We start from the raw sequence: 27,646 nt of genomic DNA on the forward strand, positions 1-27,646 counted from the left end.
ACAAATTGAAAAATTCACAAGCAAGATGGACACTTAATTATAAAATAAAATAAAGATGAAAAAAAAAAATGCTTTTAGTGTGCAAATGGTCCAGTGCTTGAACATCTGTACATGGACGCTTATTGAAGACCCCGTCACGGATGTGCTCGCAGTTTGAAGGTAGCTGTTCGTGTCAAGTTCGATTTTGACAGTATTCATGTGTATATAAGCTTGAGGAAGAAGGTCCAGGTGGGCGCACGGACCAGGATACCTGCCTCAGTGTTCTTTGTAATGTGGGGACCACAGAGTCTGGTCAGACTGCAGCATGGGTGCCATGTTACAACCACTAGTTTATGATGGAATAATCCTGTTAATCTACACAAACTAAAACAATTGAACACCAATGTAATGAAAGTCAGCTACCATTAATGTAAGAACTTTTCTTTAACACTTGTGATTGAGATATTGTTAAATGAACAGGAAGATTGAGGAGATGGAAGCAATTGATTTATTTACATTTACCAATAATGACGTAACCGATAATGTTGCAACAGTTAAGATTCAATGCACACATGTCAGCTGCATTTGACGCACTTTGTTATTTTGACACATTATTTATGTGCTACTGACCTTAAATATTTACGAATCATTTCAATATGTTGTGGATATACATTCCATGTACTTCCATTTACCATCTTTTTTGGCACTTCCTTTCTGGGCTAGTAACCTTGCCTTTGCACTGGCCCAGGTTATGTGTTACATTATAAGTTAGGTAATAATGTAATAATTATTACATTAACAGAGAAAAGGTTACTACATTAACAGTAGGCGACTTGTATTACATAACCGGGAAATGTATTACATTGACAGAATGATTACATCATAAGTTTCAAATTATTATTATTACATAAATGGTCTATTAAATTAATGGGGAGTTATTATGTGTTACCATCAAGGCATTATGACCCTTCCTGTGAACAGGCTAGTATTTCAAACATCTGCTGCTACAGAATGACTCCATGATCCCCCACAACATATGTACTTACGGCAACTGCATCGGCCAAACTTCAAATCACCTCGTCAATCGGAGTTGACGGACTCCTCATCCTCCGCATGAGACTCGTAGTGTTACGATACCAACGTCCAGCGACGACCAGCGGGAGAACATCTGACGTACATGCTATGATACCCTTGACGTAAGCTAGTCCCCAATGTGAATATCTCAATGTATAAATAATAATTTATTATGGAATCAAGAGTATAAATGACTTATTGTTTTCCAAACCTGCGTCCGTTTGTGCTTTGTGTCTTGACTTGACGCTTGTGACTGCGCATGTATGACTACACCCACGATCACACTTTTTAATTATACAAAAAACGGAGCCACGGAAAATTCTGTTTTCAAGAGAGGATACCGGTCGACCGTCACATGGCTGTAGTTTTCCTAACGGTAGCAAGGATATAGTGCTACCCTCCTACTTCTGTCTTCTGCCGTTCCCCCTCACGGCTGTGGGGAAGACCTCTGGAGCGGGGGAGGAGGAGGAGGCGCCCGGCACTGGAAGCAGCAGAGAGGGAGGGAGATGGACAGCGACAGCAATAAAGTGAGGGTCTGATATCTGACCGTATGGATATGAATTACAACAAAAAAAACAAAAAAACGTACCGGTCTTATTCGCCCACTGGGGAGATCTGGAGAGCTGTGGGCACCGCCGCAGGTTCCCGCTGGGAAAGCGAGACAGAAAGAGCAGAGTCAAGGAAAGGAACAGGAAATGATGGCGACGGAAGGTGGAACGTACCTGCCCCTACCTGCAGTGCCGTCAGCCGGCCTCTGGAGCTCAGCGCGGACGCGCAGTTGGTCCTCCCGGCCTCGGGGGGGTGTATTACCGGCGGCGGCAGGCAACACGGGGTTACCGGCGAGTTCGGGGCTCGGGGTCGGGGCGCGGCGGGGGCAAGCGGACGGGGCAGACGAAGCCGGGGCGACGGGGGCCGGAGCGGGAGGAGAGACGGTAGAGGAGGAAGAGGGGATTGGTATCGGGGGAGAGAAGAGGGGGAGAGCGGGGGTTGGGAGGGTCTGGAAAGGGAGAGAACGGCGCAGGGAAGGCAGAAAGGTCAACAACAAACGTCCCCGAGGACGCAATGGCCGACTGACCTCCAGCGTGCTTTACTGTGCCAGTAAAAACAACAGTGTTTTCCGGGACGAACTACATGGTTGCCTTCACAGTCTATCACGGGACACGCGTGCCAGGGCAGTGTGTGGTGTTTGCATTGTACCATATTTCACTGGATGTCGCATGTCATCCTGGTACTTTTCACATACTATGATCTGCGACAGACTAAACATGTTCACATACTCATTTAGTAAACTCTATAGTGTGCAAGTATGTAAGTAACTTTGGACGCAGCACCGGTCTCTGGCTCCCTCCCTGGCAGGAAATTTGAATAACTTTTCTTTCGTCATCTTCTCCCTGTTTTGGATGTCAGTGGCTGTTGCCATGGTAACGTTTTGCTGTCACATAACTGTGTTCTGGGAGCTGCTTTCAGCAAATCAATGCTTTAAACCAATTATGTTCCCCTCAGGCCTTCAAAGCAGCTTCCAGTCATGAGCCAGTCTGGTCCCACTGTGTTGAGAGGACGCAGTGGTGGGAGAGCTACTGGAAAGCCACACTTGAGTAAAAGTAGAGCTGTCTTACGTAAAAACGACTCTATATTTCCATACTTTTCGCTAAGCGTGAGTTGTACTTCATTCGGTAGGACCCATCTTTCACTCTGACATGAGAAAACCTTTGTGGTAGATACGGCCGCGAGTGTTGCTCTCCGTCAGTCGTAGCGGGTGCAGGCGGAGGGCGTGGCTGTGGTCGTGGCTCTCCGACGCGCTGCTCTAGTTGTGGTTCCCCGGGGACCTGCCCGTGCCAGTTCAGTAGCACTGCCACAAAAACTAAACCCAACACGGGCAGGGCTGCCAAGTCTCCGTGACAAACCCAGTTACAAAGTGTTTTTACTTTGATCCTTTCCACGACTGACAGCCCGCCCACAGGAAATGTCACATTTTCACGTGAACGCATTCCCGGATTTATTCTACGATGTTTATAGAAAGACTCGCGGTAAAGAGTAGTTTAATTTATGTGTTTATTTTTGTTTTGTTTGTCGGTCGTCTATGGAGAACAACATATGTGGCAGATCATGAAGCTGTTGCCCCTGCGGTCCATTCATGTGACCCGGGGAAAAGTACAGGGGCCAAGTTGATCCCACGTTTCTGACAAATCAGGCTTTGGTCAACAGGGGTGAGCCTGCGGCACACCGAATCAGGCAAACATCACGTACGCATCGGAAGTCCATTCATTCCTACGGGGAGTCGGATTCTGTGTGAGGTGAATAAGTCTTGTATATAAAATAATGACGTCATCAACGTTAACCTTGCACACACTATATGAAAGCGGCTTTTAAACTCTCATTCATGGGAAATGGTCGATACCCAGCTGAGCCAACTACTCTCTGTTGCTCTGGAAAAAACAAGCTCTCCCGTGTTCCCCTGACATATTTTGCGAAGTGAAACTCAGGACGCAGTTCAGCCGGCGGCCATTTGGGGAGGATCCGACTGTCGTATGCGATTACAGATCTGGTGTGAAGCGGGCTTCAGAAAGCAGGGGATATCAAGACGAATCACTTGACGTTTGATTGTCAGGGTTTCTTCACCACAGGAACGCCCCCTGCAGCGCTGCAGCGCTGAAACGAGCGCAGGACTCACCTCCACCACCTCCATCACCTCCATCACCTCCTCCTCCTCCTCCTCCCCCTCCGCCTCGTCCTCCTGCACCCGCTCCACCACCAGGGAGGGAAAGACTCCGGTGCGCCCGTCCAGCTCACCCTCCCAGAAACCATCGTCCACCTGGTTAACACAAACACTGCATGTAGCTTCAGAACGACAGAAAAATGTTCCTATTACAAAGATTCATATTTGATGGATTTAGAGTATGAGGTACAACTGTCCTTGGATGGTTTCTTTCAGCTCCTGGATAGACGTAACCCAGGGGGCACCACGGAACACGCCTTACTTGGAGAGTCATTTCAGTCCTCGGTTTGAGCCTCACTCCACCCACTTGCACAATTTTGAAAAATGTGAGCGAGGAAGTGAACTATTGTCACTAACTAACTGTACGTGGAGAAATTGGTTAAAAGCAAGTAGACAAATGTAACAACAGCGTAGGGGTTAACGAGGGTAGCAAACAACCGCAGTGCAAGCGCCCGTCACAGGGTGTGCAGCTGATGGGGATGCTGGCCACCATCCCCCCTGCACGCGTTGTGCTGGTTTCAACCAGTAGATGGTGCTCTGAGCCGCCCTCACTATCTGCACTGCCGACTTGAATCCGATTGGTTAAGAAATGTTCATACTGGGACCAGAATTTACATACGGCCACTCCTCACTAAACCACCGACCTGTGTAACGACCGGTCAGACTTACCACCAGCTCTCTGACCAGTCTGTATTGTACGCTGCGTACAATACCACGGCGTCTCAGCGTCAAGCATCTCATCGCACATCAGCGTTCGTATACTATATACACTATATACACTGTATATACTATATACATTATATACACTGTATATACTATATATACTACTGTATATGCACTATATACACTTTATACACTATATACACTATATACACTATATACACTGTATATACTATATATACTACTGTATATGCACTATATACACTTTATACACTATATACACTATATACACTATATACACTGTATATACTATATACATTATATACACTGTATATACTATATACATTATATACACTGTATATACTATATATACTACTGTATATGCACTATATACACTTTATACACTATATACACTGTATATACTATATACATTATATACACTGTATATACTATATATACTATATGCACTATATACACTTTATACACTACATACACTATATACACACTATATACACTATATATACTGTATACGCTATATACACTATATACACTGTATATACTATATACACTATATATACTGTATACACTATATATACTATGCACACTGTATATACTATATATACTATATACACAATATATACTACATGCACTATATACACTATATACACTATATACACTGTATATACTATATACATTATATACACTGTATATACTATATATACTATATGCACTATATACACTTTATACACTACATACACTATATACACACTATATACACTATATATACTGTATACACTATATACACTATATACACTGTATATACTATAATCACTATATATACTGTATACACTATATATACTATGTACACTGTATATACTATATATACTATATACACAATATATACTACATGCACTATATACACTATAAATACTATACAGTATATACACTATAAATGTCCCAATAAGGTAGGAAAAGGCAGTCCATTTTCCCCCCTTCTGTTGCAGAGAACCTGGACACCTGAAACTTCATGGAGCAAAACTCAAACTGGATCCGCTAGATGTACTAGACCTCAGCGAAACACCCAGACCCTCAGGGACTCTTAGGTTACTTACAACAGTAACACTGTCCTAACAGTGACACTGACGCTTCCAGGGACAGTCGAGGTCAAGCAAACAGCCACATCTCTGGGAACCCATGCAGTTCCATTTTGTGCTTCACCGTTTTTACCTCTATATATTCAATACACAACGAAAGCAAAATCGTTGTTCTACTTGGCTACGCCACACTACATCTTCCTCCATGTTTCGTAGCCTTGGTTTTCTTTATTTCCCGAGGCTGCGAGTCGGGGAGACATAACACTTGCGCCAACTTAAGGGACTTGAGTCGCGTGTGAGCTGAGCGACACAGACCTCGCCTTGTCCGCAGCGCAGCAGGTGAATCAGCGCCCCCTCCTGGAAGGACAGCTCCTCTGCACTCTGAGCCTGGTACGAGTACAGAGCCCGGGCCACACCTGTGCGTGTGCGTGGGGAAAAAACGCCGTATTGGGCAAAATCGGGGAAATCGGTTAAAAGTCGAAGAGGGAGCGAATGTGAACGCAACCCGTCTACTTTTTATTTTTGATGCGATGTGATTAAACGCGTCCAAAACGAACGATGACAAACTACACCGTCACACTGCATATTATGGCTTGGGCCACACTAAAAACATTCACACGTCAACTTGGCGCCTCAATAAATAGCACGCTAGCCTGCGATGTCTGGCCAAGCAACACGGTCACATGTACGTACCTTGACTCTCTCTACCACTGTTATTCGCAGTGGAAGAGCGGGAGCGGGATGAGCGGTCCAGGTGCGCAGCCCCCTCGGCTGGCACACACGGGAACCTGACGTAGCGCTCGGGCACGTAGCCCACCTGGCCACACGAGTTGCAGACCTACACAGGTGGATGCACGGATGAACAACGACGACTTCGATAACACAATAAAAGACGGACCCACGAGAGGAAAAAACAGAGTGCTATCAGTTTTTAAAAAGGAAAATCTTAAAAACAAACACACACACACACACGCTGTGATGTCACACATACTAAAAATGTTCGAGTACTCATTTGGCGTACTGAACAGTATGCTAGCATGCTATTTCGGATGCTTTGTCTTCATATCGTATAGAAAATCAACCAATCGAACTTTCAGGTTCACTTGTGAAATACAAGAACGTGATGTGAACTATGCATTCGGGGGACTTCTTGAATGTGAAATAAGTAACCATTCATACAACCGTTTATTAGATGTGATGGTTATATTTGATGGAAAATGTTGCGCTTTGTGAAAGTCTCAAGTAAAACAATCTCACCCTATTGGCAGATACATTTGCTTAATTCAAGTACTTGTTCTACGTGTATGTATTGGTTTGCAGCGCGCGTTTAACGTTTAATTTAACATCTCCCGTTCTACTCCGCACAGGAAGTGGTGGGAGGCCACAGCGGACGCTGCTGGAGAGGTTGCCTACAGTGGAAAGACCCAACCTCAGCTCACCTCAATGTTGAGTTATACATGTAGGTCAGTAATAACGAGGCTTTTTATTTTATTATTTTTTTACCTAAATACCGAATGATAACAGGGATAAGTCGAAGGGTAAAGAGTGACTCCATATTCCTCTGTGTTTGCTTTCTGGAATAAAAAAACAAAAACAAACACTGAACAGCTTATTTTTAGCTGTGTCCTACTTCCCCCGTCTCGTCAAATATTAAACGATTGCTTTCTTTAACTGAATGTGGTTCCGAGGGTTCGTGGAGGTAGCTGCTGTTGGTCTGTTTTGCTCCAAGGCACATTAGTAGTTGTCACTTGGGAGCTTTACGCACGTATTACTTTATTGAGTTAAGCCCGCTTCACACCGAATCCGACAAACGACAAGCACAAACCTGAGGTCCATTCATTCTCATGAGAGTAAATTCGATTTGTGTTAGTGACTTGAAGGGAAGCAGTGCAGTTTGTTACAGGTTACTGCCCAGGCATGCATTGCCAACGGCCTAATCCAAACTGAGCTACAAGTACTGTAAGAGTATTTTGAGACAGGGCGCTCTATTTTAATTTTTTTTATCTGAAAATGTTAGTGATTTAAATATAAAACGTCAATGGTGATGTGTTCGACAGGCACAAAAATTGCAAAACATTTGAATATCTGATTACAATACTGAATCAGAGTGGTTACAATATTTCTCAAATTGATAGCTTAGCTTGTGTATATTTTGTTATGTCGCTTCTTTTTGTTACTGCTATAATTGATGTAAGTAAGACATTTTATTTATATAGCACCTTTCGAGAACAGGGGCGTGACAAAGAAGGAGTCACCATAAACATACATACATAAAACACAATAAAAACAGAAATAGATAGAAATAGACAAATTACACAAAGGCAAGTTTAAACAAATGGGTTTTTTTAGAGGACAGAGTTAGAGGACAGAGTTAGTCTGCAAGTGGAGTTCAACTTCTCAACCTGCAAAGCAACTCTATATTCATTCTTAAATCATCAAGAACTGCTGCAATAACTCTGTCCTGTGGACGACCTGTAGAATGACAAGAGCACAGCTTTTTGTTGTAAAGAACCATCACCAAAGAGGGGGGCTCTTTGGAGAACTATTTATCATGTATTGGTCTATAAACAACTGATCACTACTCCAAGAGGGGGAGAATCACCACGGCTGAGACAAATAAACAGAAACAAACAACATTTACATAAAAACATAAACATTGGACGACAACGTGTATTGAAAAACAGTTAATCAGGTCCAGGAAAACTGGAACAGCAACTGGTCACATGGCCCCTTCCTGAATGCAACCAGGAGGGTGCTGGGGTGCACTCCAAGCAGGTGTGGTGGTGTGTGCGTGTGTGATGGGACCACCTGTGTGTGTGTGTGTGTGTGTGTGTGTGTGTGTGTGTGTGTGTGTGTGTGTGTGTGTGTGTGTGTGTGTGTGTGTGTGTGTGTGTGTGTGTGTGTGTGTGTGTGTCTACCGGTGAGTGTGGAGGACCCAATTGGTTATTGTGTATAAGGTCGGTATTATGCCTCGCAACCCCCAGGTGCAGGCACAAGACGCAGCCCAAGGCACAGGATCCACGGACGCCCCAACCGGCCACGTAGCAGAGTGTGCTCAGCGTGGGACACCCGGATGTTAGAACCCCCCTCTGCTGACGCCAGCAGGCCGCCAGATATATGGCCCCTCCACCACCCCCGGCACCCGGGGCACCCGCCGCAGAGAAGCCGTGCAGCGGGAGCAAAGGCGGACAGCTGCCCCCCGCACCCCAACCCGCACCCACAACAGCAAGCGGACCCCCAGGGGCCCCGGAAGGCACTCAGGGCCACTCTCCGCAGCCCCGCCAGGTCGCAACACACCTTAAGCCACCAGGCACAAGCCGCTAGGACTCCAGCCCAGCCGGCGGGGGGCCCGTTGTTCGGAGTAGGATTGGTGTGCAAGTGTATGTGTTCTAAACTCATATGAGTGGGATTAAAATTTCGGGACAGACGAGAAGCACGCTGGGGCAGGAGCATGCCAGGCAAGATGGCAGCCGCCCGCCACATCCCCACCCACATCGCTCGCACCTCACCCCACAAGCCCTAGGCCTATTGTGTGGTGTATGTACTGAGTATGAGTTTTGGCACCGGGCGAAGCGACCAGATCGACACAGGGGCGCAGCAGGCCGGGGAGCGACCACGCGGACTCCACCCCGGACCCGACCGCGCCCTAGCACGCCCACCTCCCGTACCTGGTGTTCCTCATTATCATCTGACCCTGGAGCAGTTCTTACCTTCAACCAGTCTTCCACGTCTCCGTCTTCCACCACCTGAAGCTCCTCCCCTTCCACAACCGACAGCTCGTCTGATTGACTGGCCTCCAAGAAGTAAGGAACATCAATGTGAAAACACCTACATTTGTACTGTAGGTGAATACTTCAGTAATCCGTGAGATTCTGTTGTTAATAAATCCAAAATTTGATATGAATCCCATATTTATTTAGCTGGCGCTGTATGAGGAATGGCTATTCGATGTATTTGCATACTCTACACTGTTTCGAGTTGTGTGTGTGTGTGTGTGTGTGTGTGTGTGTGTGTTGTACCTGGTAGCTGTAGATGACTCTGCATGCCACAGGGTACAGACAGACTCCAGACGCTGAGGTCTGACAGACGAAGATGTCGGCGTTCTCGTCATCGTAGTCCTCAAAGTCGGTCAGCTCAAGCTCTTCCTCCTGAGAGTGAACAGAGCGGGAGGCAGTGACGAGTCTTACGAACGCAGGTGGGACACAAATGCAGGACACGGACTCAGAGACGTAGGAATAAGGGAAAAGGTTTATTTGTGGAAGAGGGTCTGGAGTGGAGGGGAAGTCAGGGAATGGGATTCAGTTGCAGCAAGAGGAAAGACGGGGAATGGGGGTGCGCAGCGTGGAAAAGAAAGCGGCGGCAAGCAGGCAGACAGGACGGCAGGTAGGAGGAAGAATCCTGGGACGCAGAGAGACAGGTTAGCGTATGCTAAAAGCCTGACACATGGTTTTAACTTAGATTCAGGTTGCCTAAACATGTAGTACTACGGAGGTGAGACAACAATTTGGCGAAGAGTAAATGAAGAGCCGGGGTTTAAGCGCTGTCGAGGAGAAGAGGCGCCGGCAGAGCAGGGAGCCGGGAGAGTGGGGACGGGAAGCCACACCCATGCCAACATACACATAGTCATACAGGGAAAGACAGGAGACACAAGGGAAGAGGGACGGACACACAAGGGAAACCAACACCTGGGAGCTATTTCCCTTCTACTTCTCTCGTGAGGTGAATTCACTTGTGTTGAATATAGATGCTGTATGATGGGCAGGGAGAGATTATGCCGGAGAGACATATACACATAACATATATACATAAACATATACGTATATTTGAAAGTTTCGGTTGTTGTCATTTTTATTATTATTATAACTAATAAAAACTGTCCCCAACGGTCAGATGCACTGCAGACCTCTGATTGGTCACAGACAAGCGCGCCACTGGTGACGTGTAATCACTTCCAGCCCGTTCAAAATGGTGCCGCGTGAAGAGTAAATTAATGCCTGACATTAAACCTGTGAGTTGTAACTAGTGCAGATATTTTATCTGCTCACTGGACTATTGGATTGGACTTCAACTAAAGGAATATAAGACACAACCTCTGACAGCACATACGCAGAAGCGCAGAGATAATCGCCGTTAAACAGTTTGTGTCAGTGTGTCTGGAACACAATGACCGCTGGAGCTACGGACACGGTTGAGGTGTCATTAGAACCAACAACGTCGTGGAAATGTCATGGTTTGAGTTTAATCCAAATCGATCCACATACGGAGCAGAAATTTGTGAAAAACCGACTAAATTTGACCGAACGTAGCCGAACCTTGGTGCTTCACCAACACGCCAAACGTTCGAAAACTTTAGATCGGGTAATGGTAAAACACTCTGTGACATCATCATCCAATTTGCTATAAGTGTGCAGGTTGTGGTTCTAAATGTTAATTTGTGTCGTGCGCAGTGTAGAGTCCATCAATCTGTAGGGGTTAGAGATTACAACCAGGTAAGACGGTACATAAACACACACACACACACACACACAGTATGTGTGTGTGTGTGTGTGTGTGTGTGTGTGTGTGTGTGTGTGTTCGCGTACCGTCTAACCTGGTTGATGTCTGCGGGGCTGTTCGATTGAAATTTAATCTCTTTGGTCTTTTTTTAAATGAAGACATTCCTACTGGTATCTAATCCTGTGTTAGATGCCACGTTGTGATCGTCCCTACTTTGCGTGATTCGACGAAGTGGTAAGATACAAAATCGGCAAGGGCATGATGAGTTCATATTCTCGGAAATAATTCGGAAAATAGTATCCTGAAAATTTTGAATAATCACATAAAACGTCCACCGTTTTCCGGTTTCATGGACTCACAACCCATCAAACAACTTGGACACAAAGAAACAATATTCCACAGAAACTCGTGACCACGTCGAGTCGAGGCCACCCTGACTGTGAGAATGAATGATGCGTTCATGTACTAGGAACGGGTCGGAAAACCGGAACCCGTGAAATTGTAATTAGTCACAGAAAGATGCCAAGACTTTTCGGATTTCATTGTTGTAAAAAAAACGTCATGTCCATCCAACTTCCTGCAGCAAAACGTAATGAAATGAAAAGGGAGAAGGCATTAAATAGTGACGAGTCCTTCCATAATAAGTCAAATTCCAAATTAATGTTAGTGTTCAATACATGTTTGTATTGCAATATAGGCAAGTAATTATAATGTACAAATAATTGACCTTTTTGTCGCAGAAATCACCGATGTCACACTACGCCAGACAATTCGGGCGAGAATCAGGCTGAATCCGTGTAGTTTGATGCCTCATAACGGAAAACCTTCAAAATGTAATTTGTTAATTCACTAACACGACTAAAATTAGTCGATGCATTTCAAACTCGTCACAAACTTTGCATTCAAATTGACTGAATCAATATTTACATTATGTTCACTGCATTTTTCATTACTTGACTCTGACTTCCGACACTGTGATGACCCGAAATATGTTAAACTTGGAACAGCTGAGTGACAATGAAAGTTTGTCTCAGTATGACTCATGATGTTTACGCCATGAGGTGATAATAGGAGACAGTATAGCTCACTAATCCATCCATCCATCCATTTTCCTCTGCTTATCCGGGGCCGGGTCACGGTGGCGACAGGCTGAGCAAGGAGCTCCAGGCCCCCTTCTTCCCGGCAACATTCTCCAGTTCCTCCTGGGGGACCCCGAGGCGTTCCCAGGCCAGCTGGTATATGTAATCCCTCCGGCGCGTTCTGGGTCTACCCCGTAGTCTCCTAACTGTTGGACGTGCCTGGAAAACCTCCAAGGGAAGGTAACCAGGAGGCATCCTGATCAGATGCCCGAACCACCTCAACTGGCTCCTTTCGACGCGAAGGAGCAGCGACTGTACATCGAGCTCCCTCCGGATGTCCGAGCTCCTCACCCTATGTCTAAGGCGGAGCCCAGCCACCCTACGGAGGTGGCTGGACTGGCTTGCTCACTAAGTGCTACTAAATTGTTAAAATGCCTTTCCTTCACCATTTTACAAGGAGGTTGGATTTTTCCAAATTCAATAGTTTCCATAGGTCTGAGGTCCATGACCACATTTTATAGGAATCAGAATGGGTACATATGTTTGTATGCGTGTACTCGTGTGTGTGTCCATACAGAGAAGTCCCCTGTAGACCTCCTCTGTTCGCTGAGGCATCTCTCTTTCTCCAGCTCGTCCTCAGCTTGGCTCATGGCGGTACGGCGCCACTGTTCCACCCCCACGCCGGAGTCCGACAGCGCATCCAGCCGGGCCTCCGCCTTCACCCTGCTCACCTGAGACGGAATATGAACTGTATGAATATATATGGTAAAGCTTTATATTAAGGTGCTTGTAATAAGCATTAGTTAATATGGTCCTTATAAGATGTCTATTAGGGGTCCAGCCCCAAAGTAAGTAAGTTAATGAAAAGCAGACATTTGTAGTCGATGGATGTCATGGATCCGCTGCACTCACAGAAAAGATGAATAAAATATGGATTCGTATGACGGCAAGCACAGGTCACATGATAGCGTTCCAGTCTAGTGATTGGTCAACAACCGGGTCCTCACCAAGATAGTGGCACGTGCAGATGTAACTGACGTCAGAACTTTATGCATGTCACGGATCCCACCAACTCACAGACAATCTGAATAAGATTTGTAATCAGGGCAGTTCCAACATGACGTTGTTCTGTGGTTCAGTATTGTGGAATGGGTTTGTGATCTACAATCACAACCTCACCAAGATGGCGCCCTTGCACAGCGCGGATGCACAAGTTGACGGAGTACGCAGATCACGTGACAGATATAGTCACAGCTAAATGAATATAAGATACAAATTCTTAACCATACAGAGTCCCAAAGTAACAGGTATTATGTAATAACTATTAACCTTTATTATGTTTGAAAAAAATTAAGTTAAAGTATTCCCAGAAGACAACTGGATTAAACAAAGCGCAGCATATTAAACATCATAAATATATACTGTATGCTTCTGAGGACAACTGACATGCGCTAGAGTATGTTCTACAAAATAAAAACCCAAGAACATCACTGTCAGAATTGATAGACATTTCAGAGATATCAATGTATACAAACTCCCTGAATATAAAATTACTGGTAACAATAACCATAAGCAATTGCATAATACAAGGAACATGTATTGTGAGTGTCTTTTGAAATATTTTCATTATTTTTTGTGTTTTTAGGTTCCCTTTAAGATGCCTCAAAGATTTGTTGCAATGACAAAAAAAAAAAAATGTAGCCCACTTGACACAATTTAATTCATTATATATCCTCTACAAATGAAGTCAGTTAAACCACTTACCTTAGTTTATATATTTATATGTTAATACATTATTATTGTAAAGTCAGTTTTCTATTGATTTTACAAAGTGGCATAAAATAATTCTGTTCCCCAAAATGGATTGATAATCGTGCTCACAAGTAATCGTGATTATCATTTTAGCCATAATCATGCAGCCCTACTTCAGAATAATAATCGGCGTTAGTTGCGGCGTAGGAAACCCACCCACAGCCGCAAACACCACCCGAATATAGAATTACAAAAAACACCCTAACAGAGAGCCAAAGCACACTCCAACATTGAACTTATAGGTATTGCCGCCTGCAGCTGTATTTAACATTATTATTATTGTGTTAATAAGACTATAAAAGGGTTAATAATAACATTAATTAGCAGAAAACTCTGCACCTGACCACATGTGCTGATCATTCCAGATGGGGGAGCTGTGAAAAGCATAGTTAACGGCTCCAAAGTGTACAATAAAGGATTTATTAACCTTAATAAGGGAGTGTTGTCGCTTGAGAACTGGTCGCTGCAAAAAGCATATTTAGTTGTTAATAACTGCATAATTAAAGATTTATTAACCTTAATAAGGTATTGCTCTTGCTTTAGATCCGATAGCTGCAAAAAGCATAGTTAACTGCTACCTAATGCTATTACTAACTGCTAATAAATGCTATTATTAACTGCTATTAAATGCTGTTATTAACACGTATATAGGCTTATTAACACATAATAAAAGCTTAGTTAGCTGTTAATAACTGCTAAATAAAGGATTTATTAAGCTAAATAAGGTATTTTTCTCACTTCAGATCTGATACCTGCAAAAAGCATAGTTAACTGCTAATTAAATGCTATTATTAACACTTATATTGGCTTATTAACACGTAATAAAAGCATAGTTAACTGTTAATAAGTGCATAGTTAACTGCAAATAAATATTTTTACATATATGTATAACACTTAAATTATTTAAACAAAAATAATGATAATAAGCATCTTATAAGGACCTTATTAACTTTTAACTAATGCTTATCACACACACACACACACACACACACATACATATATATATATATATATATATATATATAATAGGTTACTGAGAAAAAGTAACAAATTCTAATTATTTCTTGAAAAAAAGTTACCATTCAAAGAGAACAACAGATTTGCGATGGCTTGAACTCAGAACAAAGACATTTCAACAATGTTTCCTTCAGAACACAGTGTTTAGTTGACTGCTTAAAGATAAGTATAAGATGAATTATTTCTATTTTTGTACCCTGGCTTTGCCGACACTCTCCTCCACCTCAGCCATTCTCTGCTCCACGCTGAGGCCCATCTCCCCGGACAAGAGCTTCAGACGACTCTCCAGGGTCTGCAGGGCCTAAGTGAGAAAAAAATACACCAGCATATTTAATGAAATTGTAATAGTATAGCTAAAAAAATCTCAACAGTGGCAGCTACTGTCATGATCTCCGCCTTCTTCTACTTTCCCCTCCCTCTCCTTACCTGTCCCATTAGCCCAACTCCATTCACCTGCGCACACAGCTGTTCCAGATCTGTAATCTAACCCCTATATATGCCCCCCTCACCAGTCACCCATTGCCAGATTGTCTTCGATGCTTGCACCTGACTCTCCAGCGTTCTCCGGACTGATTCCCCGCTACCGACTCTGCCTCGCTCTGACCACGTATCCTGCCTGCCCCCCCGCCTGTCTTCTGTCTGCACTCCTTGTTATCGAACCTGCCTGTCCCCGACGACGTATCCTGCCTGCTCCCTGCCTGTCTTCTGTCTGCACTCCTCATTATCGAACCTGCCTGTCCCCGACGACGTATGCTCCCTGCCTGTCTTCCGTCTGCTCTACAAATAAAAGACATTACCAAATATCCCTGCCTGTCTTTGTGCTGCAATTGGGTCCTAACCACTCCCGTAACAGTACAATCTGGCCAACAATGGACCCAGCACACAACCCCGAGTTGCTGGCACGCCTGGGAAGGGTGGAGTCACAGCTCCAACACCAGGAGGCTGCCTAGCCTCCACCTCAGCGGATGCTCGGCTAGCAGCAGCTAGCCAGGAGCAAGGGCTCGCCACGCTAGCCGCCCAGGTCCAGCAGCTCGCCATCGCTCTCGGTCATTTCATCCCGCCGCCCGCTTCCCTGGACGCACCTCCACCAGCACCGGCCCAGCCTGGGTACCCCCTGGAGCCCCGGGTGGGGGTTCCAGAACGCTACGCTGGAGACGCAGACGGCTGTAGTCCGTTAATCACGAACTGTTCCATCCTCTTCGTTCTGCAGTTCCACACCTTCGCCTCCAAGGATGCAAGGATGGCGTTCGCCGTAAATCACCTGACGGGCCACGCTCGGCCGTGGGGAACGGCCGAGTGGGAACGACGCACACCAGCACACCAGCCTGCTCCTCCTTCCACGCCTTCGCCGCCGAGCTCCGCAAGGTGTTCGGGCCTACATCACGGGGTCCCGATGCTGCTGGTGGTCTCCTGGGTCTCAGTCAAGGGTCCCGCTCTGTGGTCGATTACGTGATCGACTTCCGCACCCAGGCTTGACTGAGCGAGTGGAACCCGGCATCCCAGATTGACGCGTTCCTGATGGGATTAGCAGAGTACGTGAAGGAAGAGCTAGTTTCCCACGACCTGCCCACCTCTCTTGATGGCATCATTGAGCTTGCTTCCCGTATCGACCGACGTATCCAGGCCCGGCAGCGAGAAAGGCGTCGGAGGCAAGTGGAGCGCCGCCCAGCAACCTGTCTCCCAGGTTCCTCCGGGCCGCCAGCTCTTCCGGCCCGTCAACCCACGAGTGAGGCCCCTCCCATGCAGGTTGGCCGGGCCAGCGTCACCCCGGAGGAGAAGGAGAGACGCCGGGTGGGGAACCTTTGTCTCTACTACGGTCTAGCTGGACACTACATCTCCGGGTGTCCGGTAAAAGGCCGGGCTCACCAGTGAGGGAGGAGGTCCTGGTGAGCCACACCTCCAAACCCTCCTCCAACCCACGCCTCCTGTGTCAGGCTCGGCTGCTGCTGCCCCAAGGCTCACATTTCCTCGCCATACTTATTGACTCTGGTTCGGATGTTGACATCATCGACGATAACCTAGCACGGCAGCTGGGTGTTGGTCGAGTTCTACTGTCTTCTCCGGTACCTGCCACTGCCCTGGTTGGCCGCCTCCTGGAGACAGTCACCCATCAAACGGTGCCCATCCGCATGCTCCTGTCTGGCAACCACCACAAGACGATACAGTTCTGCATCCTGCACTCACCTCGTCACCCTCTCCTCCTGGGGTTCCCCTGGCTCCGGCATCACAACCCACACCCTGACTGGACCACAGGGGCTATTCTGGGATGGAGTCCTGCGTGCCATCAGGTCTGCCTGAAACAAGCCGCCGCACCTCAGCCACCCACCAGCTCCAGCTCCGCACCTGACATGTTGGGGGTCCCCGCCGAGTACCTCGACTTCAGGGAGATCTTCAGCAAGGCCAAGGCGACATCCCTTCCTCCGCACAGGCCATACGATATTGTCATCGACCTCCAGCCCAGCTCCACCCCCCCCAGAAGCCACCTGTCCGCCCCGGAGAGAGAGGCCATGGACACCTATATTAACGATGCCCTGGCGGCGGGCATCTTCCGTCCCTCCTTATCCCCGGCGGGGGCGGGCTTCTTCTTCGTGGAGAAGAAGGACAAGTCGCTTCGCCCCTGTATTGACTATCGCGGTCTCAACGACATTACGGTCAAGAACCGCTATCCCCTGCCCCTCATCTGATCAGCCTACGAACTCCTGGAGGGGGCCACGGTGTTCACCAAGCTCGACCTACGCAACGCCTACCATCTGGTCCGGGTTCGAGAGGGGGACGAATGGAAGACGGCGTTCAACACTCCCTCCGGTCACTACGAATATCTGGTGATGCCCTTTAGTCTCACCAACGCCCCTGCCGTCTTCCAGGCCATGGTCAATTACGTGCTCAGGGACATGCTCAACAAATTTGTCTTTGTGTACCTCGACGACATCCTGATCTTCTCTCGATCCCAAGCTGAGCACGTTCACCACGTCCAGACGGTCCTGCAGTGCCTCCTGGAGAACTCACTCTTTGTGAAGGCGGAGAAGTGTGAGTTTCACGTCCCGTCCGTCTCCTTCCTGGGGTACGTCGTGGGGAGGGGGACCATCCAGATGGACTCCACCAAGGTCTCCGCCGTCACCACCTGTCCTGCCCCGGACACCCGCAAACAACTCCAGCGCTTCCTCGGTTTTGCCAACTTCTATCGGAGGTTCATCCGAGGCTACAGCACGGTGGCTGCCCCCCTCACAGCCCTAACCTCCTCCAAGATGCCGTTTCTGTGGTCCGCCGCCGCCAACGACGCCTTCCAGGTCCTGAAGCCACGGTTCACTTCAACCCCAATTCTGGTATTGCCTGACCCCGAACGGCAGTTCCTGGTTGAAGTGGACGCCTCCGACGTGGGAGTCGGAGCTGTTATCTCCCAGAGAACCGCCTCCGACCAGAAGCTTCATCCCTGCGCCTTTTTCTACAGGCGTTTGACCCCGGGCGAGAGGAACTACGACATCGGGAATAGGGAGCTTCTCGCCGTCAAATCGGCCCTGGAGGAGTGGCGACACTGGCTAGAGGGAACCCAGCTGCCGTTCCTGGTGTGGACTGACCACAAGAACCGGGAGTATATTCAGTCCGCCAGCAGACTGAACTCCCGTCAGGCCCGTTGGGCGCTCTTCCTTACCAGGTTTAATTTCTCCCTCTCCTATCGGCCGGGGTCATGCAATGTCAAACCTGACGCCCTGTCCCGGCAGGAGGAGGAAGACGCTGCTGACCCTGACACCATTCTACCGTCCTCCCGTCTAGTTGCCACACTCACCTGGGAGGTGGAAGAGAAGGTCAGAGCCGCCGCCCAGGACCAACCTGGACCCAGCGCATGTCCGCCCGACCGTCTGTTCGTCCTGCCTGACCTCCCCTGGAGAGGGTTCTGTTCACTCCTGGGGCCACCGTCAGCCTGTCCTCAGGGTACCACCCCCAGTCCAACGACCAACGGAGCGGAAGAACCAGGAGATGGAGACGGCCCTTCGCTGCATGACATCACAACACCCGTCGTCCTGGTCTGAGCAGCTTTTGTGGGTGGAATATGCCCACAACACCCTGACCAGTTCGGCCACAGGCCTCTCCCCCTTCCAGTGCGCCTACGGCTTCCAACTGCCTCTGTTCCCGGCCCTTGAGAGGGAGGCTTCCTGCCCGTCCGTCCAGGCCTTCATTCGCCGCTGTCGCAAGACCTGGACCCGGGCCCGGGCCGCCCTCCTCCGAGCCGCTGGCCGCAACACCTCTGCCGCCAACCGTCGCCGCTCCCAGGCCCCGGAGTACCAGCCAGGCCAGAAGGTCTGGCTCTCCACCCGGGACCTCGCCCTGAAGGTGGACTCTAAGAAGCTGGCTACTCGGTTCATCAGCCCGTTCAAGATCGAGAAGGTCGTCAACCCGGTAGTAGTGCGGCTCAAGCTCCCCAGGTCCATGCGCGTCGATCCCACCTTCCACGTGTCCAAAGTCAAGCCAGTCCGGGAAAGTGCTCTGGTCCCCTTGGCGCCTCCCCCGCCTCCTCACGCTTCATTGACGGGGGTCCGGCCTTTTCTGTCCGCCGTCTCCTATGTTCCCGCCGGCGTGGGAGAGGCCTGCAGTACCTGGTGGATTGGGAGGGTTACGGCCCAGAGGAGAGGTCCTGGGTCTCTGTGAGGCACATTCTGGACCACACCCTCATCAGGAGGTTCCATCAGCGCCATCCTGACCAGCCCTCCAGACCGGGTCAACCCTTTCGACCCCAGACCCCACCACCTCTCTTGTCTGCGTCCTCCAGGGATGTTTCAGAGGCGGAGGATGTCGACCCTGGGGGTCCCTCCTCCGATGAGGACATGGCCCATTTACGGAGGACGTGGAGATGGACGGGGTTTCCGACGAGTACTTTTCCGGCGTTTTGCCCTCACAAGGCATTGTGGGATACGCTTGCCAGCATAGTGTGTGTTGTTCACCCTATGTGTAGTTTGTTATCCTTGTTACTTTCCTCATAATTTGTGGGCATAGGTAACACTAATTTGCTGTACATTGGGACTCGTGACTTCTAAGCACATTTTTGGGATATACGTGTCTCACCCTGGTCCCGTGACTGATGACTTTGTAGTCTTTAGCCGCCTTATTTGCCCATTTCCGGGCTTCCTTGTTCAGACAGCCTTCCCCCTCCGAAACACACACCTCCTGCAACATGTTCACCTGCAGAGAGCAGGGATGAAAGGATTGATAGATGAATAGATGGATAGATAGTGTGTGTGGTGGGAGTTCCACAAACCTTGTCATGTATCGCTGGTTGGAAAGTGAATCCAGGTATTTTGCTGAAAGCTGATTCCTGTAGAAACTGCTGAACGTTGCGCTCTCGTGTCACCTGACAAACACAAAAACCAATGGCTGCTAGCGAGGAAAGCGACAAGCCCCACCAGCCTCTCACACCTAGTTGAAAAATGCCTCACGTCTGGGAAGGTGAAGTTACCACTGTGGGAAGATTTCGCATGCATGTGTGTGTTAATGCTTTCAATCATGCTATTCCCTTTCTTCAGTGTTCACAGTGTTGACTTCAAACTGATTCAACCATCTGACCGAAGTATTATATATATAATTAATGAAAGTATCCTGTGTAATTTGAGGGTATATCCAGGAGTGGACAGAAGGAAAGTTAGTTTTAGTTCTCACTTTACAACACTTTAGGTCAAAGTGGATGGTCCTCAATTGGATTCATTAAGATGGGATTTGAATTCAAGTGCAGCTATGAAGCTGTTCATCAATATAGCAAAAAAAGTCCTCCCTGGGGTTCTCATTAGTGTAAACCTCACACACACACCTTGGAAGTGCTGTCCAATATTCGGCTGTATTCTCTGTGTGTTGAAAGGCAGACCTTCACCTCTGTCCCACACAGCACGGTAAAGTAACCTCTTAGCTGCTCATACACCTCACCGTCCATGAGCTGGGACAGACAGATAGGGAGACAGACATCTAGCTGTGTGAATTGGGTGTGCATGTGTAGGTGTATTAGGGCAGGAATAGCCAGGGATCTCAGGATACATTATTATCATGATACGATTATATCAGGATACGATATAAAGACAACACGATATCATCGCGATACAATGTTATTGCAACACAATATTATCGTGATATGATGTTATCGCGACATGATATTATCACGATACTTCGTACCAGTGCAATAATATTGTGGTGCTTTCCCATTTGACTGAAGTAAAAAGTTGAAAATGCATCTTTTTTTCTCTGTTTTGGTCTTCTCTCCAGACGGAGCTTTTTGAAAATTATGATGTCATGACCTATGAGTGTTTGTTGACGCATGGTCAGTGCTCTTCTGTTTATTACATGTTTAGAAGATATAAAATTAGTTTGGTTTCTACCCCTGGGAGATAATAAAGTGTTATGTTAGTCATCAGATTTTCTCTGTTTGTCTCATGATTTGGACACGTTGAGAATCTCGATCTACTTCGGATGTTAACTGCTTAGGGCTGGGCGATTAATGACATTTTATTTTCAATTACAATTTTGGCTTCCAACCATAATGAAAACAAGATAATCGAGATGAAGCGATTATTGTGCCACATTCCGTTTCGCAACGATGGTCCTGTTTTGTCTTGTGTGATAAAGTTAGTGCACTCCTATCCTTTACAGCAATACGCTTTCGCCCCTTCCTAAACTCACTCTCAGCCAGGCTGTTGTTGTAACGCATGTGTGGCAGCGGTGTGACCATAGCTTGTGGCATGTTTAGTTGAACTAAGGGGTTTTCACAAGAGTCCCTTGGTCCGCTCCAAACGACCCATATACTCGCAGAGCGCAGAATTGGGAACTTTTCGGACTGTTCTCAGACGACAATGTTGATTATATTATGTATTTAAATGTATATCATATATTTATATATTGCATTAACCTTCTTTTCCTCAGAGATTAACGGCAGGTGTACAAATCTTTATGAGATCACACAATCTGTGGAAATGCACAACAATGGAAATGCCAATTGAGACGCATCGTAGACAGGGACGTGGACCTCCACGTCTAGGAGACTGAACAAAAAAGACAGACAGGAGGACCATCTGGCCCTGTTTGTCATCTCAGGCCGGAATAAAACCAACTCCCCCCAGTCTTTCCCTCTCTCTCTTCACCCCAAACCTGTATTTCTTTGTTTGATCCAAGCCCCCAGGGAGAACCCCTGGTCTTCTAGACCAGGCTGTAAAATGCAAGACTCACCTGAATGACTTTCATTTACAATTTCTCCTTTGTCTAAGCGTAAGTCTGAATTAATATGGACCAATGTCAAATCCGTCAGTAATTGAAGTAACATTATTTCTGCAGATGTTTTCTATGGAAAACAACTCCCATGTACGACGTCAATTGGCGAAGTTAGTCACGAAATAATTTAAAATGGTTTAATGCCTCATATTGTCAGGTTGCCATCTAGTGGGCAATGGAAGGAACCATGACAACCACCGAGATTACAATGTCCCATTGTGTGCGATATAATTAGACTAAAAATATTGATTGTATCCAATTTGTTAGGAGTGTTGAAATTATGTTTTATAGTTAGCAATTAGAAATCGTCTTAATAGTCACGAATGTCATGTTACTGAAAGAATGGTTCTGAATAGTGCCTGAAGGTGACTGATGTTTGAATATTTTATTTTCATTTTATTTTCTGTGTATATGTAAAACATTATCACAAGACTTTGTTTTGAAATCATTAATTGGTTTGAACATAAGTGTTGTGTGAAGATATGTGACTTTTGCATGTAAGAAATTACATTCCCTGGTTAGAACTTGTCAGTAACCAGTTAAAAGATAGGAGGCATGAAAACTCTGCCTCGTCCTCCAATTTGAGAAAAGGATAAACACCCCAAAATCATCCTCCTCAGCCTGATATTTGTAAGGAGCCTTCGACAAGGTATCGAATAGGCTGGTTTCTCATTCGGGTTAAGTAAAGTTTATTTTTATTTAAAAGATTCTTTTCTTTGAGGACTTCTAACTACCTACGAACTCCATTTGGCCCACGTAAGCTCTGGAGAACCACTGGAACTACCAAGCACGACTCGACGAACCATAAGGCGAGAGGTTTCCAATTGTGCTTCATGATGATGGGTTGATGTGTCCAATTTCATTCATTTCCCCTTTAAAGAAGTCAACTAGCCCCTTTGTGTATCTTGTTTTATTATTTTAATGAGTCACATAACTTCCTATCTCACTATTGTTTCTGAGTTAAAGTGTCACCATTTTTAAATCCTCCATTCATTAGTTTATTTTATTAACCGTTCATTTTTTTATTTTCATTTCTCATATGTTTACTATTATTTCATTTATTTAAGTAGATTAGCATGAAATAAATCAAATTATTGGAAAGACGTTGCCTGTCGTCTTTTCCCTGAGAGGGGAATGCAGTAGTCCATGTATCGGACAAGAACTCCTCCAATCCTTCTGAGCCTTATAGTAGAATTGGTTTGTATTCTTTTCTCTTGGTAATAGACAAGAATGGTGCCCCATGAACAAATATAATTTAAAATGAAGATTTAATATTTAATAAACCATATAAAGCTACTTAAATTGATCCCCTTTTTAACGAGTGCAATTTGAATTCTTAACATAGTGATAACTCTACACTGATTTATTTTTATTTTTATCTCAGTTAAATTATATTCAAAGTTCAAGAAAATCCACAGTTAAAAATACCAAAAAAAAATTGTCAAGTTCAATAAATGCATGATGTTTCCCAAAGTGTTGAATAATGGAGATGTGATATTGGCCAAAATAATCCTGATTATGATTTTTGCCATAATCGAGCAGCCCTATAATGCATTACGATACCCCTGTTTCTTCAGACTTCTAGTTTTCTGCGCATGCGTATTGAGGAAATATGTTTGGCTTATTGGCACGAAAACTGTGTTTTTTGTCGAAATGGCCTATATCTCAAGGCAATAAATATAAGTTCAAAAATTGATTCCTAAGTATCGATCCAATATCGTGAGTAAATATATTGAGATACTATGCTGTTTTTTTCCCCCCACCATTAGAGTACATAATGTGTCCCACCACAGCAACAGCCGCCATCTCGCGGCAATAAAATTGCCAGGAGCAGCCAAATTAGTTGAAAAAACCTTTCTTGAAGGAAAATTCGATTTTTCCAGATTCGTGTTCCTTTGTGTTTTTTTAATCCCTCAACATATTTTAAAAACCGAGTTTGATGTATTACCCCCATGACATGTGGCAGCTGATCGGTGTAGTAGTGATGGTGATGGGCGTTCACTGCCGCCAGTGTCAGCAGATACTCATTACGCACTTCGGTCAAACGGTCGTCGCATTCCTTCAACCTGGCACTGAGCTGAGGGCACACACACACATACACACACACACACACACACACACACACACACACACACACACACACACACACACACACACACACTGAAATTGTCTTAAAGCCTCATGGAAGATGTATTTTTAAGCCCTTAAACCCACTAAACGCTATTATATTCGAGAACAACGAAAGTCTGCTCTTCTCTAAAAGATTACTGATTTTGTCGAAAGAAATGCGCAGAATTAACCATTTTTAACTAGCTAAGTCCAATGTGCAGTTTCAGGCTAGGCTGGACAATATATTTTAAATATTTTCTATCTTGTTAAGATTCGATTTTTTTGTGGCGCGTCGGACAAGTGTGCAAGCTTAAAAAGGTGAGGCATTGCATCTCACAAAATCAATACCCTGGTAGAATTGAAACAGCAAATCGACACGGAGGTAAATCAACACTTTTTGTTTGATTTCAGTCCAAGCCTCCCAGTTCTCGGGGAACTCTACAGTGAGTCGCATTTACCTTCGCGCTCATCTTATGCAAGCCTGTCCTGAAGTGGAAAATTCCATGGTCGCTGCGTCTGGCTCTGAGAAACAAAGTTAGAACTTGGTTATTTTTTTGCAAGGTGGAAAGTTTGTGCTCTTTCTGTAAAGTATATTCTGCAAATTGCCAAGGTGTGAATGTGACATTCCATACGGTATGAATAAATTGCCATTCCGTCAAATTTGTCTTGACTAAATATACTGTATATGGGACGGAATTTGAGTCAAAAAAACAAAAACAAAAAAAAAACAAAAAAAAAACATAAATTAATTAATATGATTTGTAATAAATATGTCTATGAAATAAATAAACAAGGCAATAAATATATAAATAAAGAAAAATATATAAATGAGTAAATAGTTCAATAATAAATAAAGTTTTTGTTGAAAAAACTATTTTCATAATATTTTTTTTCATTCATAATTCCAAATTTATTTTATTTAAGGGGACTTTTATTTCATAATGCCACGTTTCTCACTGATTCAGAGCTGGCAGAGAGAGGCGGAGCCGGTGCTGCCTTCGGCGTTGCCTTTGGCGTTGCCTTTGGCGCCCTCCTACACAACAGTGGTTGCTCGGAGCTGGTCCTCAGCTCCCGATACCTATTTGGTTGGAGCCAGGGGGCAGGGTAGGGAGCGAGCCGGTCACAGTGGAGGGCTTCCACTGGGTTCCGCTTGACCAGCTGCAGCCTGTAGACCACGTCCCACAGCTGTTCAAGTACAGTGCAAGGTCCAGCTTGGGGGGAGGCCCTTCTTTCTCTCAAGACAGTAGACCCACACCTTGGTCCCTGGTGCAAAGTCTGTTGCCCGGCAGCGAGAGTAAAGGCCCACTTCCGTCAGGACCCGATGTTACTCTCTGCACTCTTGCAGCGCTTATATTTGGACACGAACTCCGTACCCCAGTTGACTTGGTGTTTGGGCTACCCCTGCAGCCAGACGTGCGGGGGGAGCCCGGCTTGGGCTACCCCCACAACCTCTGTGAAAGGCTGTGGGATGTGCACGGGTTGACCAGGCAAGTCTTAACGGACACTTAAGACTTGCCTGGTCGCAGCAGGAGCGGGCCTACAACTCCCACTGCCGGGGAGTAGACTTTGCACCCAAGACCCAGGTGTGGGTCTACTGTCTGAAGAGAAAGAAAGGCCTCTCTCTCAAGCTTGCGCTGGAACAGCTGTCAGACGGGGTGTACAGGGTGCGGCTAGTACAGCGGAACCAGGGGGTGGCCCTCCATTGCTCGCCCCCTGCCAGCCCCTGGCTCCAACCGAGGAGGTATCAGGAGCTGAGGACCAGTTTCAAACAAGCACTCCCACTGTTGCATAGGAGGGCGCCAACAGCGGCGCCGGCTCCCCCTCTCTCCACTGGCTCTGAATCTGTGAGACAACACATGACATATTAATTACCATGTAACAGATGGAAATGTGGCATTATGAAATAAAAGTCCCCTTAAATAGATAAATGTGGAATTCTGAAATAAAAGTCCCTTGAAATGAATAAAATAGTCTCACTACTTCATAGAAAAACGCCATTTTTCAATTAAAAAAAAACTATTTATTTTATATATATATATATATATATACAGTGGGGCAAAAAAGTATTTAGTCAGCCACCAATTGTGCAAGTTCTCCCACTTAAAAAGATGAGAGAGGCCTGTAATTTTCATCATAGCTACACTTTGACTATGAGAGACTGAATGGGGGGAAAGAATCCAGAAAATCTCATTGTAGGATTTTTAATGAATTAATTGGTAAATTCCAAAAATAAGTATTTGGTCACCTACAAACAAGCAAGATTTCTGGCTTTCACAGACCTGTAACTTTTTCTTTAAGAGGCTCCTCTGTCCTCCACTCGTTACCTGTATTAATGGCACCTGTTTGAACCTCGTTATCAGTATAAAAGACACCTGTCTACAACCTCAAACAGTCACACTCCAAACTCCACTATGGCCAAGACCAAAGAGCTGTCAAAGGACACCAGAAACAAAATTGTAGACCTGCACCAGGCTGGGAAGACTGAATCTGCAATAGGTAAGCAGCTTGTTGTGAAGAAATCAACTGTGGGAGCAATTATTATGAAATGGAAGACATACAAGACCACTGATAATCTCCCTCGATCTGGGGCTCCACGCAAGATCTCACCCTGTGGGGTCAAAATGATCACAAGAAGGGTGAGCAAACATCCCAGAACACACGGGGGGACCTAGTGAATGACCTGCAGAGAGCTGGGACCACAGTAACAAAGGCTACCATCAGAAACCCACTACGCCGCCAGGGACTCAAATCCTGCAGTGCCAGACGTGTCCCCCTGCTTAAGCCAGTACATGTCCAGGCCCGTCTGAAGTTTGCCTGAGAGCATGTGGATGATCCAGAAGAGGATTGGGAGAATGTCATATGGTCAGATGAAACCAAAATAGAACTTTTTGGTAAAAACTCAACTTGTCGTGTTTGGAGGAGAAAGAAAGCTGAGTTGCATCCAAAGAACACCATACCTACTGTGAAGCATGGGGGTGGAAACATCAGGCTTTGGGGCTGTTTTTCTGCAAAGGGACCAGGACGACTGATCCGTGTAAAGGAAAGATTGAATGGGGCCATGTATCGTGAGATTTTGAGTGAAAACCTCCTTCCATCAGCAAGGGCATTGAAGATGAAATGTGGCTGGGTTTTTCAGCACGACAATGATCCCAAACACACCGCCCGGGCAACGAAGGAGTGGCTTCGTAAGAAGCATTTCAAGGTCCTGGAGTGGCCTAGCCAGTCTCCAGATCTCAACCCCATAGAAAATCTTTGGAGGTAGTTGAAAGTCCGTGTTGCCCAGCGACAGCCCCAAAACATCACTGCTCTAGAGGAGATCTGCATGGAGGAATGGGCCAAAATACCAGCAACAGTGTGTGAAAACCTTG

At 46.1% G+C, this 27,646-nt stretch overlaps 1 protein-coding gene across 1 annotated transcript in view; it reads right to left on the reverse strand.

Moving 5' to 3' along the window:
- Window positions 1-1,454: 1,454 nt before the first annotated feature.
- Window positions 1,455-27,646, reverse strand: part of LOC307235570 (F-BAR and double SH3 domains protein 1-like) — a gene marked incomplete at both ends in the record, with an annotated part of 33,710 nt that continues 7,518 nt past the window's right edge. Inside the window, 15 exons of the mRNA XM_080007698.1 lie at window positions 1,455-1,534; window positions 1,643-1,701; window positions 1,776-2,050; window positions 3,743-3,865; window positions 5,839-5,939; window positions 6,217-6,361; window positions 9,234-9,317; window positions 9,543-9,671; window positions 12,674-12,829; window positions 15,124-15,228; window positions 19,986-20,102; window positions 20,179-20,271; window positions 20,725-20,847; window positions 24,118-24,246; window positions 24,737-24,794. Coding sequence (XP_079863824.1) covers window positions 1,455-1,534; window positions 1,643-1,701; window positions 1,776-2,050; window positions 3,743-3,865; window positions 5,839-5,939; window positions 6,217-6,361; window positions 9,234-9,317; window positions 9,543-9,671; window positions 12,674-12,829; window positions 15,124-15,228; window positions 19,986-20,102; window positions 20,179-20,271; window positions 20,725-20,847; window positions 24,118-24,246; window positions 24,737-24,794 — 1,777 coding nt within the window. The remainder of the gene's footprint in view (window positions 1,535-1,642; window positions 1,702-1,775; window positions 2,051-3,742; window positions 3,866-5,838; window positions 5,940-6,216; window positions 6,362-9,233; window positions 9,318-9,542; window positions 9,672-12,673; window positions 12,830-15,123; window positions 15,229-19,985; window positions 20,103-20,178; window positions 20,272-20,724; window positions 20,848-24,117; window positions 24,247-24,736; window positions 24,795-27,646) is intronic.

Source organism: Zeus faber, assembly GCF_960531495.2.
Source record: "Zeus faber genome assembly, chromosome: 10".
Classification (NCBI taxonomy): domain Eukaryota; kingdom Metazoa; phylum Chordata; class Actinopteri; order Zeiformes; family Zeidae; genus Zeus; species Zeus faber.